Raw genomic sequence first — 16,796 nt, forward strand, 5'->3', positions numbered from 1 at the left:
CCTAAATACTCCCACTCACTTCTCATCTGTTTATCATCTTGATTTCTTATTCTAGATGCCATACTTGCAAGCCAGTAGGCTATTCTTATATTCTTATGTCATTGACCATGCTGGCTGGACTTGATAGGAGAAGGAATCCCACAACATATGGAGGGTCACAGACTTCAGATCCTTACCATAGAGGCCTCTACTGTGTCCATGATTGGTCTTCACTTTAGCAAACTTTCTCTTAATTCCGTTGTTTCCATCCTTTCCTTTAAACCAAGCTGTCCCTTTCTTCTTGTGACCTTCGAGTGCTTGCAGGCTGTTCTGGTGAGCCAGTTTAATGATTTGCTTACTCTTTGTAGATGCCTTTTATAGAGGTGATAAGCTGATTAACCTGAAGCAGATAGCAGATGACGCCTTGCAGAAATGTAAAGACAAGTAAGTCAGACTGCAGTTGTGGTCTTAAACACTATAGCATACCTGGCACAGAGGTGTGGATAGAAATAAAGCTGGGGAAATTATGTGCCGTGTACATACACCCCTTTTGAAAGATGCTCACTCTGTCCACCCCACAGGATTTTGTTTAGAACTATAATAACCTTTCTTGTGAGCATTTGTTCTCCCCTATCTGGTTAACTACTTCTGAAATGGAAGTTGCTGACTTTCCAGCACAAAATATTTGTCAACAATTAATTAGGGCAGGAAGTCAAAACATATCCCCACTTCAATGACTCAGTTCATACATCATCAAGCCATTGGCGCGAAAGCTTACCTATGGTTAAATGTTGTGTCTGAACTGACAAACCATTGTTTGCATATAAGAGTTAGACATTCTGTTTGGAAGAGTGTTTGGAACCCATGGTTTAGCAGAGGGGTGGGGGCCCTTTTTGACTGCTTGACTAGATTTTTATCAGTTCCACTTATGACATCATGATGACATCAGATGACTGATAGGAAAGTGGTTTTTCCATCCAATGAAGTAGCACCCCGCAGTAAAGAGTGCTTAGCAATTTAGTGGTAGAACTTGGTTGATCAATATAATTTATCCAGCCTGCCTCATACTTTCATAATCAGCTGCACAGGTTCAAACTTGCGCTCAGGCAAATGACCTAGACTCTCTTCTTGGAATTGTTGTGTGTTTTCCATTAAAATAATTTTGGCTCATGACTTCATCTTCCCTCTCCTTGTAGGGATTCCCCTCTGCGAAGGTGCATTGTGGTCAAGCATTTAGGAAGGGAAGAACTGGTGCTGGATGGGCCAAGCAGCAAGTCTCCACCTCTCAAGAGAATCTGCCAGAGTGTGCAGGTGAGTTACCTGTTGTAAATGGGTGAAGGACCTGTTTAAGGGCTTGAGCAGCTTTTCCTTATTTGAGGGAGATGATTGCATGTTTATAATTATTCTGCCATCGGGAGTTAAGATTTGTTTTGCTCCTGGTGCTTCTATCTGCATTGTAGAGAACTAGGCAGAACTGTTTAGCATTGCCAGGAAGAAATGCTATTTTCTCCCAAACAGCCCTTGCCTTGCAATTGAGATTGTTATGTGCGATATGGCTGTATAATAATCATACCCACTCACTGGATAGTGCCTGTGATATCGCTGCCGCTGAAGATTTGTGCTTTTAAAAGTTTATTTTCCTGGGCAAGCTTCACTACTGGATCATGAGACTTATCACCAGGTCCTTCAGCAGAAAACAGAAAAATGGAGCAAAGTTACACTTCATCCTCACTCTTCCCCACCCCCAGTTTCCTGCCATTCTAGAAAAGTTTATTCTTTAAAACTTATATGGTGCTAAAAGACATATGGGCCTTTTCTCACTTACATAGCAGAATTGTTACTTCCACCACAGATAGAAATCTAAAAGCTATCATGTGTTTAGTCCATGATACAATTAAAGGTCTGAAAACAGGACATTTTTGTGTGCATATTTTCTTTAAACTTGAGGCATTAAGTTGTCTTTGTGAGAGCAGCAAGCACACTAACAGAGTCACCTGCACAATGAAATAAGCAGTAGGTGGGCTTCTCACCATGCTCTTGAACTAGGTTTAGATGGGACCAGGGCTTTTTTTCTGTGAAATTTATCAGTGCTTGCAGTATGCAAGCTGTATTTACAATCAGAATATGGATGGGAATCACAGGTATTTCCATTACAGTAAGAGTGCAGAATCTATGCCCCTCCAGAGGTTTCTGGGCTGCAGCTCCCATAATCCCTGACCATTGACCATGCTGGCTGGGACTGATGGGAGCAATAGTCCAACAATATCTGGAGGGCAACAAGTTATTCATCTTGTACTACAGCAATGTTATCTGTCTTTCTGTTATGTTTGTATGGATTCCTGCAAAAAAAGAGGAACTAATTTGAACATAACTCTGAGATAGTTCCTGCTTTTACTGTTGGTTTATCATCTGGGAAACCCTCAGGTTGCAAATCCATTGGCACAGTAACATTCTCCCTTGCCATGCAGACTTCCCAGAGCACTTCACTGTTGCTTGGACCCATCCCACTTATCTTACAAATAAGTTGTAACCCAATGTCCACCTTGCCTTTTACAAACTAATCAGTTTATCTTTCCACTACCTTCCGCAGCACTTGTGCTGTTCCTGTAAACACACAGTGCTAACTAGATTCCCTTATAACAGCACCAGGGGAATAAGAAGGAAGAATATTTTCTGGATAGCTTCTGTAAGTGCAGAGGTTTCCGGTGCCAGGTTTCTGTGCTGGAGATACTTCAACTTAGCCACAATCCTGTTGGAGAGCCAAGTGAACCTTCTCTAGAGGCTATTCTGTATTACAATATATTGTAATGCCTAGCGTGAACAGTGCTTGGAATTGAGGTTATGTGGTTCTGCCCTTGGTTCTGGTCCAGAAGCTTCATCTATTTCAGGAACCTGCATCCAGACTAGCGATGGAACAAACTACTGCCAGTGTATGGGCAGTGAATACTTTGTTTACATTGTTTGATGAGCAATGTATTAACAATGGCTGCATTGATGAAAGTTGCTTCCTATTTTAGTGAACTAGCAAGGACACGTCATACTAGGGCAAATCCTGTTCTGCCCCCTTTTTATACCTGTTCAGCTTCTTGGTCTTCACATTGATCTGGCTCTCTGCAGAGCACTGAGTAAAACCCATTTCTCTTTGGCTGTTTTGCATTAGTTCATTAGAAGCCTATTGCAGATGCCCTTTTTGTGTTAGCTTAGCAGTATAAGAACTGGTTTTCCATGGCTTCATCCTGCACTGGAAAGCACAGGCTAGAGGACCAGCCTGGGCTCTTGTATGCAGGAAGAAAAGCTCTGAAATGGAATCAGCCAAGAAGCATTGTCAGGGATTGACCCGTTGCCTGAGCCTATGCTTTGCAGCTCATCTTTAGCATCCAAGAAGATGCGCTTTTGCAGCCATGATGTGCACCCTCTCAGCTGCATCATGTCTTTCCTTGCCAGCATGGTATTTTAAAAGGTTTAGGCACCCTAGCACAACTCTTCCACTTCTCAAATCTTATATCTTTGTGAATTTTTAACAGGAAAAAAAGACTGAGAGCTCAAAGAGAGTCCATCCCAAGGTATTTACTGTGTAGCAGAAGCTTTCTCTCGGCACCCCTCTGTTCTGCTTTCCCTTTCCAGCACTCCTCCTCACTTACCTGCTCTCACTCTCGCTGCACGGCACAGTGTGGCCTCCTAACCCCACTTCCATCAGTTGCATGTTAGTCATAGACATCACTGTCCCAAGGGTTGGAAGGGAGCGCCGCGATACATGCCATGGCCTGGGATTGTTTGGGAGGGACAGTGACTCTGTTGTAGTCCTAACACTTTCTTAGTATCTTCTTGTATATGCACATGAAATGTAAAAGGGATTTTACACAAAACCAACAGAAAATGTCAAGGGGTGGCGAAGGAATGCGGGTCCTTGTGATATCTCTTAGGAAATAAGCACAGCTGGGGTCCTGAAACGGGGTTACATGATGCACAGCATGTTCACACACTGAATGGCTTGGTGCAGCTTCCAGGAGTTCTGTGCTCAGACCCCATTTCTTTACCTTAAAGCAGCTCTATGGGCTTGTGAAGTAGCCTGTCTCATGCTTCCACCCTGACAGCTGAGCCAGCTCTGCTTCCACCAGCATTGTACCAAATGATTACTATTGTATGTAACAGGCTGAGATGTGGCTCCGGCCTTTATTGTCCTCTTTCCCCTTCTTAGCTGGCTTAATCCGATCAAAATGGTTGCTCCTCTGCATCAAAGTTGTGTTGAAAAACGATTCTACAAGAACGAAGATTTTGCCACCAGCTTTCCAGTACAAGGAGATTTCTATTACTAGTCCTTGATTAGTAATTCTATTACTAGCAATTTCTTGATATTATTTTCCAGAGGTTTTGTCTTTTCTGGGAATTGGCTTGTTGCTTGATATTTGGAAAGTGAGCATGGTTTTGTATAACCTTCATGCTTAACTGCTGTGTACTCTTCTCAAGCTGTAAGCACTCCAAGCAAGGATTTGGATACAGTCTTTGAGCGGTGAATGAAAGAGCGCATATAGGCTCCAGAAGGTGTAGCCTCTTGGCAAAGGCAGTGTGATGCAGATACTACTCAATATGCACCTATCACTCTATCCATTAGTATATGCAGCAGTGACTGTTACTACTGTTTGCCACCACATAACCAGTGCGGGGTCCTGCTGGTCAGCAGCATGTGCCCCACAGCCTGAGCATCATGCTAACACCCCCTGCCAAATGCCCTACCAACTGTGCAAGCTCTAGGGCAGCTGCCCCCACACCAGATGGACAGTGAGTCGGATGCTGACTGATAGCATAGACATGTAACCACATTTTGCCTTCTGGGCTTGCACCCTTGCCCTGGGCAGTTTTCCTGCTTACATATCATAGCACTACACTGAAAGATTTGTATTGAAACACTTGCTCAGTATTTTTTTTTTAGTAGACTTCAATACATGCTGCAGGACATACTGGTGCTGTATCAGCTTTTAATACTAACCTTTCATCACTGTTCTTCACAGGGAAGGGGATTATTCAGAAATTGCAACTCACATGTTCTTTTGTTAAAAGTGTAGGGGGGAAAGCTTAGCTATACAGGTAAGCTGCTGCTTTTTCTGAAAGGTGGCTTTATGGCTCCTTTCCAAAAATTTACCAGCTTTGGCACTGCACGAAGGGGGTGTGAGAGTCCTACAGAAATTTGCATGAGGATATCCTGTTCCTGGTAGCACAAATACTGTTACGCCTTACGCAAACTTTCCACAACAGCCTTTTGACTGTGTTTCTCTTCCCCACCTCACCACCCATCAGCTCCCTAGACCAGGATTTTCAAAGATTTTTTAAAATTCATTGAAAATTGGGTACACAACACAGCATTTGTTTCATTTCAACAAGAATGCTTGTTTCACCTAATCACTCTTTAAAACTATTTTGTATTGACTTGTTTTGTTTGCTCAAGCCAACTTCAAAGTGGGGTTTGCAATATTGGCTTTGTACTGAAATCATCTTATAGTTAAGCCTGATGTAACCAGGAGAGGAGCTATGTAGCAGTTTCAGTTTACATGATACACACTCAAGAATCCAGACTCACTGTTCTATAAGCATTGCCTTTGCATTAATACCTACTAGGGTGCACTGTTGTTATGAGAGAACTGATAGTGTGCTATAGAGGATATATTTATTAAAAATAAGAGAATTCTGTGAGCCCAAAGCACTCGCCCACATGGAGCTGCCTGCCGCACCTCTACCAGCATACTGCTCCAGCCTTGTCTACTTCCAATCAGCTTCTGCTGGGGACAGCTAATTCTGCTGTTTCTTCATATTGGGTGCAATCGAATGATCCAGTTGTGCCCAGTGTAGCTTAAAACGCTCAAAGTGGCCCCCTTCCATTGAGAAGGGGAAATTTGCAGCAGCAACACATAAAGAAACACGGTGAGGGCTCCTCTGGAGTGGGTAATGCTTATTCTTTCAAAAATGTTCCACTTCACCTATCAGCTTAGGAAACACTAGTTTGGTGTTTACGTTTTGCCCACCAATGGTTGGTTGCTGAGCTGTTCGTTGTAATGAGATTTCTGCTTAGCTCCTTGGGAGCTGTTCTCCAACCATCTTCATCTGGAACACCAAATAAAGGTTCTTTTGGAAGTTAGGTCCCATATAAATAAATGGCACTTCATCCACATTAATACTTTTAGCACCAGAATATGGATGTGTATAGTTTCTCCATAACTTACTGTTTTTTAATGTATCCATCCAGGTAGCAAAGTGTAACTAGGAAGCAGTCAGTGATGAGATTGCTGATAGACAGACACTTAGACCTGTGCTGAGAATAAATGGCTGCAGGCCATTGGGCTTCTCAAAGGCCTGAAGCCAGGGGTGGTGAATGGTGGCCCCTAGATTTTGGACTACAACCACCTTCAGTCCCAGCCAGCATGGTCATGGATAATGGGAGCTGTAGTCCAGCAGTGTCTGGAGAACTTCATGTTGCTCTCCTTAGTATGGATGTATAATAACCATGCTTCACTTACATAAAGAGAACATATAAAATGGCTCTGTGCATGTGTATTAAATGCCGGAACTTCTGGTGGATTTGCTGCATGCCACCTTAGTGTGATATTTATAATTATCCCTTTGCCATTAACTCCCTAAGTGGCTCTTCCAAATTATTGTGTCTCAGAATCATAGCCCCTCTGGGGATCATAACACTGACCTACTTTATTTGGGGATTTATTATTTATGTACTAATTTTTATTTTTTTTTAAAAAAAACATATTTATGTTCCTCCTCTCCATCACAATTGATCCCAAGGTGAATATAAAAATTGCAAGAATAAAATGTTTGATATCAGCTGATCTTCACTGGTGAGGGCCTTTGCTCATGAACGCACAGGAGTTAAAGTGTGTGTTGTACTTCATTTCAGAAACCTTTGTATTTCCCTTAGGCATTCTTGACTGCCATGAGGGAGTTTCCTTACCATTCCTGAATTGCTTCCTTTTATGCACCTTTTGTCCACAGCACATGCACAGAATATTCAAAATGAAGTGGTTTGGATAGCTCTGGTCTCAGCAGATGAAGTTGAACTGGCTTGCATAAATTCAAGGACTTGTCTAAAATGCACTGAAATAATTTGTTCAAATTCCTTAAGGGGCTTTCCTTGTAAAGAACTATTTGTTCATGAAACATGAAGATGAAAATATAGTTATGCATACAGGGGAAGACAAATTATTGAAGTGGTTTATAATTATATGAAACACAGTGGGAGACACACACTGGGAAAAACTATTAATAGTTGCATATGAATATAGGATGTGCACACAACTGTTCTGATAATAGACTTACATATTCACTAAAGCCAAGCATGCAGACTTGGTGAATATTATTCCTGATCCATAGGGCTGTTGGTTAAAAGAATTCTAATAGTTTCTCACCCCACCCCCCCACCAGAGACTTTGTTTGACCTCGGGCAAGCTTGTATTTCAGCCTTTCAGTAAGAGTAGCCTACCTTACTGGATTGTTGTGACTATAGATGAAAGACTATGAAGAACTTGCAGATCAAGTTTATATATATGCGATAAACAGCATTACTGGTAATAATTATATTTTCTCCTGCACTACATTCCTGTAGCTATTGCTTAGGCTCTGACAGATGTTCAGTAGCCTTTGTTTGCTACTTGGAAAAATAACAGCATTTAACAATAAGATCAGTATTATTAAGGCAGAATCACTAGGATTGATGAACTAATGACACCACAGTTTTGGTCAGAACTGCTCATTTAAACAGGTATCGTGATGTGTTAACACTGTAGTTGTACTTCTGCAGCTATTAAGAAAGGAAAACGCTTTTAAAAATAGAAGAAAAGCTGAAACGGTGAAGTAGAGTTCTGCTTTAGAAGCCAAAATAATCAATTAAAGTGCAAGAGCTCCAAAGCTGGGTTTTTCCGACCATCTTGCTGTCTTTTAAGCATTATGTGTGCCTCTTACTGTGTGGTTTTCTTCAGATACCTTGGAATTCAGACGTCGACCTTTGGTGGCACAACGTTATGAAGAATTCTAGCAAAGAGTGTGAGCCTGTCTGGTGTGATGCGGAAGACGAACTGTTTATTCTCTACACCAGTGGGTCAACTGGAAAACCGAAGGTATGTTCCTTTAATCTGATCCTGTGCCCAAAGCATGAAGTGAAGAGTTAATATTTACTTGCCAAGTCACACTCGCTTGCTGTTCACTCTGCTGTGTGGACGCTTTGGATCCAAATGCTTACTGTTTTAATGCTTTCACAGTACTGGTCTGGAACCAGAAATGGGCCCTATCTCTACAAATACTTGTAACATTAGTGCAACATTAATTACACATTAGTGTAACGAGACCTCTTGTATTCCAGGTGCTCTAGGTTACTTGGAAGGGGGAAAGTTCAATGGTAGAGAATGTTTTGCCTGCAGAAGGTCCCAGGTTCAGTCCCTCCCATCTCCCCATAAAAGGATCTCTGGTAGCAGGTACTGTGAAAGTTCTTTGCCCAGAAACCCCGCCTAGCTGCTGCCAGTCAAAATAGATGCCATTGGAGCAGTGGTCTGACTTGTTCTGTTCATGTGGCCCACTGTGAAATTCTGGGGTGGTGGCATTGTGTGTATATAAATACATGCAGGGTGCAGGACTGGCCACATGTATTTTTTCACCGATTATTGAGCAGCAGTTGGCATAAATAATTGAAGGAGGCACAGAAAGCCTAATACTTTTTAGTCTTTGCTATACATAGTACATATACACATTACAGGCTTTCTTCATAACAACATATGCTTCCTAAGCCTTGTATACATACATCTGTTTAAATTCACACGAGATAAGAGTCTGCGCATAATCTCTGAAGTGTTTATTTCACTGCTTGCTGTACAGAGCACTCACTTTACTGAATTTATGTGGTCAGTGGTTTGATGACTACAAAAATATCACATGAACTAATTTGGTTACCTCTCAGGGCTGTGTTTGGGATTGGTGCCACTATTTTCACATTTAATTATGACACTGCAAGTAAACATTGCAAAGAAAAGTACTTCATGGTGATGTTTCCCTGTAAAAGGGAGTCATACCGCTTACCCTTGTGTGTGATTGAACTAATGTTATTTTTATAATGTGGTTAATGATACAGTAAAAATATGTTTCCTTCTCTCATGCTGAAGTTTTACTGATGTATTTGTTCAATGCAGTAGTGCTTGAGTAACAAAATGGCTGGAACTAGACACATCAAAGTAGTGTTTCAGTTAAATGCATTGTAAATTTAAACAGGGAAAACAGGTAGAGAAAAACAGGACCCCACACTGCCATCTGATGGCACAATGTTATACTGCAAATACAACACATATACAGTGGTACTCGGGTTGCATACATTTCAGGTTACAGACTCTGCTAACCCAGAAATAGTACCTCAGGTTAAGAACTTTGCTTCAGGATGAGAACAGAAATCGCGCAGTGGCAGCGCGGCAGCAGCGGGAGGCCCCATTAGCTAAGGTGGTGCTTCAGGTTAAGAACAGTTTCAGGTGAAGAACGGACCTCCGGAATGAATTAAGTACGTAACCAGAGGTACCACTGTAAATCGCTTTTTCTTTACCAATCTAGCTGAGTCCAATGTTGCTGTATGCTTTCTCATATAATGGAAATCAAGCCAGTAATGTTCTGTTTAATTCCAGCTGGTTTTCTTTGTTTCAGGGTGTTGTACATACAATAGGTGGCTATATGATTTTCACTGCCACTACCTTTAAATATGTGTTTGATCACCATCCTGAGGACATCTACTGGTGCACGGCTGACATTGGATGGATAACTGGCCATTCCTACCTCACATACGGACCTTTGGCAAATGGGGCAACCAGTGTCTTAGTAAGTTCTGTGGTATGTGGGGGCTGTATGAGGGTGGGGGAGGGGGAACTAGAAGCCTTACCAGGCTTACACAAACCAAGTATTGAGTGCCTTGATCAAGGTTGAATTGTATTGGTCTTGTCATGCAACATCCTCATTGACAAGAAAGCAGCTAAACAAGTTAGGTCACTGATGATGACCATGGCTCCTCAAACCTCGTTTGCACTGAGGTTCATTGCTGGTCAAGTTCTTCTTATTGTCATTCTTCACAAGTACCTTCTTCTGATTTGAGCCAGGCAGTCTTGCTGATTCAAATCAAGTCATGAATGGTCCCCAAAGACCTCTGTGCTCAGTAGCGTTCTTTAGGCTACAGAAGCATTATAGGGCTGCAAAGTTTTGCACCCCACTTGCTGGAAGCAGCAAGTGGGGTGGTGGGTTTCTTCTTCTCATGCTAAATGACTTGTTTTCTGCTCAGTTTGAAGGGCTTCCCATTTACCCAGACGTTGGTCGTATGTGGAGCATCATTGACAAGTACCAGGTGACCAAGTTCTACACAGCACCCACTGCCATTCGCCTTCTCATGAAGTATGGAGATGAACATGTCCAGAAGTAAGTAGGACTTTAAGCAAGACAGAGAGTGGTTTTGCTAATAACCTTCCAGCATTGGGGATATATAATCTCAAACATGCATCGCTCTAGAGAAAAGCAAACCTTAGAACAAAGCTAATTCCTCCCGCCTTTTCCTCAGGAACAGCGTTCTTGTTTTACGTTTGTTCTATAAGATATGAAGCATAGGGGCCAACTCCTAGGGGCCAAGGTCCTTTCGGGGGCCCCAACAAAATATATGAGCGGGTTGCCCTTCCCCCCAGTTGATGGACATTGCCATTTAAATGGTGTGCATACACCACATCATGTGACTGATTCCATGGGGCGGGGCTTACCTCCCCCCCCCCATATTTTATTTAAGTTGGCACCCCTCATATAAAGACAATGTGGGGAGGACAGTGAGAAAAGAGGGAAGGGAATATACTTGGCTGGATCTTGGTGCTTCGTTTAAGCCCTGATGACTGCTAGAAAAGGTCTGTCAGAATCTCACCCCAATTACAGTGCTTGCTCTTGACAGGAGGCTTTTGTCGGTTTCTGGCAGTGTTCTCCTTGTGCTGCTTGGCACTCTCCTTGAAGGGCCAGCTCTGGAACTGCGAACCAATTTTTTTCTTGTGGAGTTTTCCTCCCTCTCTTTAAAAACCTATCTGCTTCTTATGGCAGGTACAGCAGGAAGTCCCTGAAGATCCTTGGGACAGTTGGGGAGCCCATAAACCCAGAAGCTTGGCTATGGTACTATAGGGTGGTTGGAGAAGAAAGATGCCCTATAGTGGATACCTTCTGGCAGACAGAGACTGTGAGTTATTTGGTTCTTGGTTCCCTTTGTGTCTTGTGAATGATCTATTTGCCTGTTAGGATTTTCCTGCGCTCTCCCAAGTACTAGGTTTTGGGTGGCATTCAGCTTGGTTTTGCTCAGAGTAGACTAATTGAAGTAAATGAACTTGTCTAAGTAATGCCCATTAATTTCAGTGAGTCTACTCTGCATCAAACTTAGATGAATACCACTTCTTGAGTGGAATTCAATATAGTGGTAAGTGGGGTACGTGGGGGGGTCAGGTTTTCTCCCCTCCCTCACCCTGCATGCCCCCTAAACCTGTTCTGCAGGTTCCCCAATCCTCCAGAGTCAATTTAGGGGTGTGTGGGGTATGCGGAGCAAGCAGGCTCCATTCTGTACATGCAACAACTTAGTTGAATTCAACCTTTTTTGAGTTTTTGCCCACAAACTTGCTACAGTTTTTCTATAGCAAAAGTACAGTTGCTTGGAAATGCATTGCTGCTACCTGCTGTGCCTCAACTCACCTTCTCCTCCACTGCCTGGTATTGTTGTGACTGTTTTGGGTTTCTATCCTGCAGGGTGGCCATGTGTTAACTCCTCTCCCTGCTGCCATACCAATGAAGCCGGGCTCAGCTGTAAGTATAGATCTGATTGTTCTCGTCTGTTTGTGCAGCAGTACTTTTTGTCCCCCACCCCCCTTGGGCTTTGGCACAATAGTTCCACTAATAATCCTCTCACAAACATGCAGATAAATGCAAATTATTTTATACACACTTACATGTTTTAAAGCATTTTCTAAGGCAAAACCAAAGTGGGATGATAGGCTCTAAGTGAATAGCGGTTTTCCTTCCTGGAAATTGACTTATTTGCTGACCAGAAGCTTTGAGTGTAATCTTAAAAGTTATGGAACCTTCTGTGGTGAATTATTTGGGGATGGGAATGGAAGAACTTAGCCCAGATGTGAAAACAAGTCCAAAGTTCATTTTCTACCTTCCACATGTCTGCTTTCTCTGGGGGTTTAAGTTTGCATTTTCCACTTCTTCCAAATCCTACTATGAATATTCCTTGGCAGACGCTTCCTTTCTTTGGGGTGGTCCCTGCGGTGCTGGACGAGTCTGGGGAGGAGCTGGAAGGAGAAGCAGAAGGTTACCTGGTAAGAAAAAGTGAAGTTTTTATTGCTGGCTAAATTCAGTCTGTGTGTGGAGCTTCATGGGCTCTATATAGTCATTCCCATTTTGCATTAGTTCCATGTGTGGGATATCTGTCCCTTAACTGCTTCAGACAGTGGAGCAGAGCATAGCAGTCATGGTTCGTTACCATTGATAGCCTTATCCTCCATACTATTAAAGCTATCTAAATTGGTGGCCATCACTACTTCCTTCAAAAGCAAGTTTAATACTTTAGGGTGTGTGTGTGTGTGTGTGTGTGTGTGTGAGAGAGAGAGAGAGAGAATGTGCACACACAAATAAAACTTTCAGCTTGACCTAGTGACGTATTGGCAGCCAGTGGTATTACTTTAATAAACGTGTTGCATGTTAGATGCTGGTTTCTCTAGTATGCAACCTAGGGCAGCCCCACATAGAGATTGTTCCAGTAATCTCTTTTTTTTTTTTTTTTTTTTTTAATTTAGAGATGGAAAGTTTATTTTTTTTTTTTTTTAGATTTAAAATTTTTTATTATAATCCAACATTTAAAAACACATATACCTTGTTAACAAAAGCAAAACAAGCAAACAAACAAAAAAAAACAATACAAGAATCACTATACAGTCTTTTATATTACATAACTTCCCACCACCACGACGTGACCTTTATCTCAACACTATATACAGCAGTATCTTTTGTTAATCCGGATGCTCTACCTCACGGTTTTTATATTGTACCTACTGTTATTTTGACATTTCCTAATATCTTCTCCATGTATGAAAAAAATTTGTTCCAATCGTTAGTAAATTTGGTATTTTTCTGTTGCCTAATCCTCTGAGTCATTATTGCCAAATCGATGTATTCAGTTAACTTATTTTGCCAGTCCTTGATTGTTGGGATGTTGGGTTTTTTCCAATTCTGCGCTAGCAGTATCCTAGCGGCGGCTGTCGCATACTGGAATAGAGTTTGGTCGTTCTTGTTGATCTCGTTCCCCACCATTCCCAGAAGGAACGCCTCGGGTATTTTTGGGAAGGTATACTTTAGGATCTTTTTTAATTCATCGTAAACCGCACCCCAAAACTTCTTTACCTCATCGCAGGCCCACCACATATGAAGGAAATTTCCCTCTTTCTTTTTGCATTTCCAGCAGGTATTGTCCCCGGTTTTATACATTTTAGCTAATTTTATTGGGGTGATGTACCAACGGTACATCATCTTTTCCATATTTTCTCGGAGACCAACACATGCTGAAAATTTCATATCCTTGTTCCATAGTTTTTTCCATTTTTCATAGTCTAGGGGGTGTCCTAGATCTATAGCCCATTTAATCATAACCTCTTTAATTTCCTCATCCTTGGTGTCCCACTCTAATAGTTGGTTATACATTTTAGATAGGAGTTTGGACTTCCCTTCTATTATTTCCAAATGGAATTTGGACTTGTTCTTACACATACCGGCTTTTTTATGTTCGTTCCATAAAGAGTTAATTTGGTGGAAATGCAACCACCCCGATAGTTTGTCTTTTAGCTCATCATAGGGTCTAATTTCCCACCCTCTTTCAGATCTTATCAAGAAGTCGGCATATGTCCACCTTTTACCTTCCATATTTAATTTTTTGATTTCTAGAATGTCGACAGGTGAGAGCCACAATGGAGTTTCTTTTTCTACCAAATTCTTACATCTATTCCACACCTCTAGCAATGCCCCTCTTATGATGTGATTAGAAAAACTTTTATGCACTCTCCCCTTATCTTGCCACAGGTAAGCATGCCACCCAAACCTAGCATTGAAACCCTCTAAGTCCAACAGGTCGGTGTTGTCCAAGACTATCCATTCCTTGACCCAGCATAAACACGCGGCCTCATAATATAATTGAAGATTCGGGACCGCAAACCCACCTCTGTCTCTTTTATCAGTGAGCAATTTATATTTAATTCTGGCCCTTTTGCCCTGCCAGATAAACCTAGAGAGGGTCCTCTGCCAGTCCCTGAACATTGTCGTGCCCCTGATTACTGGAATGTTTTGAAATAAGAATACCATTTTTGGGAGGACGTTCATCTTAATGGCCGCCATTCTCCCCTCCCACGACAGGTGTAATCTGCTCCAACTATCTAGATCTCTTTTACATTCTTTCCAAATTCTGCTGTAATTGTCCTCCACCAAATTTATATTTTTAGTTGAGACCCAAATACCCAAATATTTAACCTTTTTTGATATTTTTATCCCAGATTCCGCCTCGATTTTATTTTTTGATTGTTCGTCTAGATTCTTTACCAACATTTTTGTTTTTGTTTTATTTAATCTAAACCCCGATAGCTTCCCAAATTCCTCCATTAGTCCCATAATTATATTTATTGTTTCTAGAGGTTCTTCTATTGATATTACTAGGTCGTCAGCATAAGCTTTAACTTTATATTCTTTTTTGCCTACCTTAATCCCTCTTATTTCTGGTGTTCCTCTAATCTTATTCAATATGACTTCCAGGACCATAATAAATAACAAAGGTGATAATGGGCATCCCTGTCTTGTGCCCTTTGTAATCGTGAATGAGTCTGTTAAACTACTATTGATGATAAGTTTCGCCCTTTGGTTTGAATAGATCGCTCTGATGCCTTCTAGGAATGGCCCTCTTATTCCTACCCTTTCCATACATTTAATGAGAAATTGCCAAGATACATTATCGAAAGCCTTTTCGGCATCTATAAAGATTAGGGCGGCAGGGATATCAATTTTAAGGTCCAGATATTCGATTATATTGACTACGTGTCTTACATTATCTTTTGTTTGTCTACCGGGCAGGAATCCGGCTTGGTCTTTATGGATCGTTCTATTAAGATATTTCTTTAATCTATATGCCATTATTCCTGCGAAAATCTTGTAATCCATGTTAAGCAAAGAAATTGGTCTGTAGTTTTTTATATTAAGTGTATCTGAATCTGCTTTGGGTATTAATGTGATATACGCCTCTCCCCACGAGTCGGGTATTTCCCCTCCTTGGAGGATGTTGTTAATTACGTCGCAGAGTACCGGAATTAGAAGTTCGTCTAAGGTTCTGTAATATTTTTGGGAGAGGCCATCTGGGCCAGGGGCCTTCCCGGGTTTCATCTTCTTGATTGCATCTCTAACCTCATCTATGGTTACCGGCTCATTTAGAACTGTCTTTTCTTCGTCTGATAGCAGCGCCCCTTCGTTCCTATCCAAATACCTTCCTATCTCAACTGTATCCTCATCCTCTTTCTTCTTGTACAGGGTTTCGTAATATTGAAGGAACTTTCCCTTGATCTCACTGGGGTCCTCTATTAATTGGTCTTCAAATTTAATTTTGTTAATCACCTTTTGTTTTTTTTTCTTCCTCAATTGCCATGCTAGCAGCTTACCGGTTTTATTTGCTGATTCAAAATACCTTTGTTTCATCGATTTTATTCCCCACTCTATTTCCTGGTTCAGCAATGATGAGTATTGAGTTTGTAGTAATTTGCAAATTTGTTTGAGACTCTCATCGCCGGGATTTATTGTTAATTTATCCTCTACTTCTTTTAATTGTTTGATTAGTTCTTCCTTCTTTGCCTCTCTCAGGTTTTTCCTATATTTATTCTGTTGAATCAAAAAACCTCTAAGGACTGCTTTACTGGCATCCCAGACCACATTAATTTTAGTTCCTTTGTACAAGTTATGATCAAAATATTCCTTCAAAATGTTCTTTGCCCTGCCAATAATCTCATCCTGTTCCATTAGGTAATCGTTCATTCTCCATCTGTATGTACCTGATGGGATACTCTTTATTTCCAAAAAGATTGAGCTGTGGTCCGATAACGTTCTGGGCTCTATTATGCATCTCCGCGCTCTTAACAAAAGGTCTCTGGAGACCCAGATCTGGTCTATTCTACCCCAGCTCTGGTGTACTCCAGAGAAGTGTGTGAACTGTTTTCCTGTTGGGTTTTTGTGTCTCCAGACATCAATTAGGTCTAGATTTTCTTGAAGATCATCAAAAGTTTTGGGGAGTTTCCCCTGTTTCCCTTTCCTTCTCTTTTCACTTCTATCTATTTCGGGTTCAGGGACTCCATTCAAATCACCTAATAAAATTAATTTATAGTTTTCTAACTCTAGTAATATTTGTTCTAATTTTTTAAAGAACTCGGTTTTGTTTGTATTGGGGGCATAGACCGACACCACATTAAGCCTTTCCCCTTGGTGGGTGATTTGGATCCCTAGAATTCTCCCCTCCTCATCTTTACATATTATTTTGGGTTCCAGTTTCTCTTTGGCATAGATGACCAACCCTCTCTTTTTATTCACCTCCGAGTTTATAAACTCCATTCCCAGCTTTTTATTAATCAGTATATGTTTGTGTTTTTTAGCCACATGAGTTTCTTGGCAGCAGATCACGTCACATTTTTTATTTTTCAAAACTTTCTCTATTTTATTTCTTTTTGATTTCTTATTTAGACCATTAACATTCCAAGTTA

The 16,796-nt window shown here is 41.3% G+C and overlaps 1 protein-coding gene across 2 annotated transcripts in view; it reads left to right on the forward strand.

Moving 5' to 3' along the window:
• Nucleotides 1–16,796, forward strand: part of ACSS2 (acyl-CoA synthetase short chain family member 2) — a 58,170-nt gene that overhangs the window by 28,250 nt on the left and 13,124 nt on the right. The window contains exons 6-14 of one of the 2 annotated variants that reach the window (XM_082226025.1): nt 348–423; nt 1,176–1,290; nt 3,504–3,542; nt 7,959–8,096; nt 9,658–9,828; nt 10,283–10,416; nt 11,074–11,206; nt 11,764–11,820; nt 12,258–12,338. In XM_082226025.1, coding sequence (XP_082082151.1) covers nt 348–423; nt 1,176–1,290; nt 3,504–3,542; nt 7,959–8,096; nt 9,658–9,828; nt 10,283–10,416; nt 11,074–11,206; nt 11,764–11,820; nt 12,258–12,338 — 944 coding nt within the window. The remainder of the gene's footprint in view (nt 1–347; nt 424–1,175; nt 1,291–3,503; nt 3,543–7,958; nt 8,097–9,657; nt 9,829–10,282; nt 10,417–11,073; nt 11,207–11,763; nt 11,821–12,257; nt 12,339–16,796) is intronic. The other variant, XM_082226026.1, reaches the window with a different exon arrangement.

This window comes from Podarcis vaucheri (assembly GCF_965113315.1).
Source record: "Podarcis vaucheri genome assembly, chromosome: 6".
Lineage (NCBI taxonomy): Eukaryota > Metazoa > Chordata > Lepidosauria > Squamata > Lacertidae > Podarcis > Podarcis vaucheri.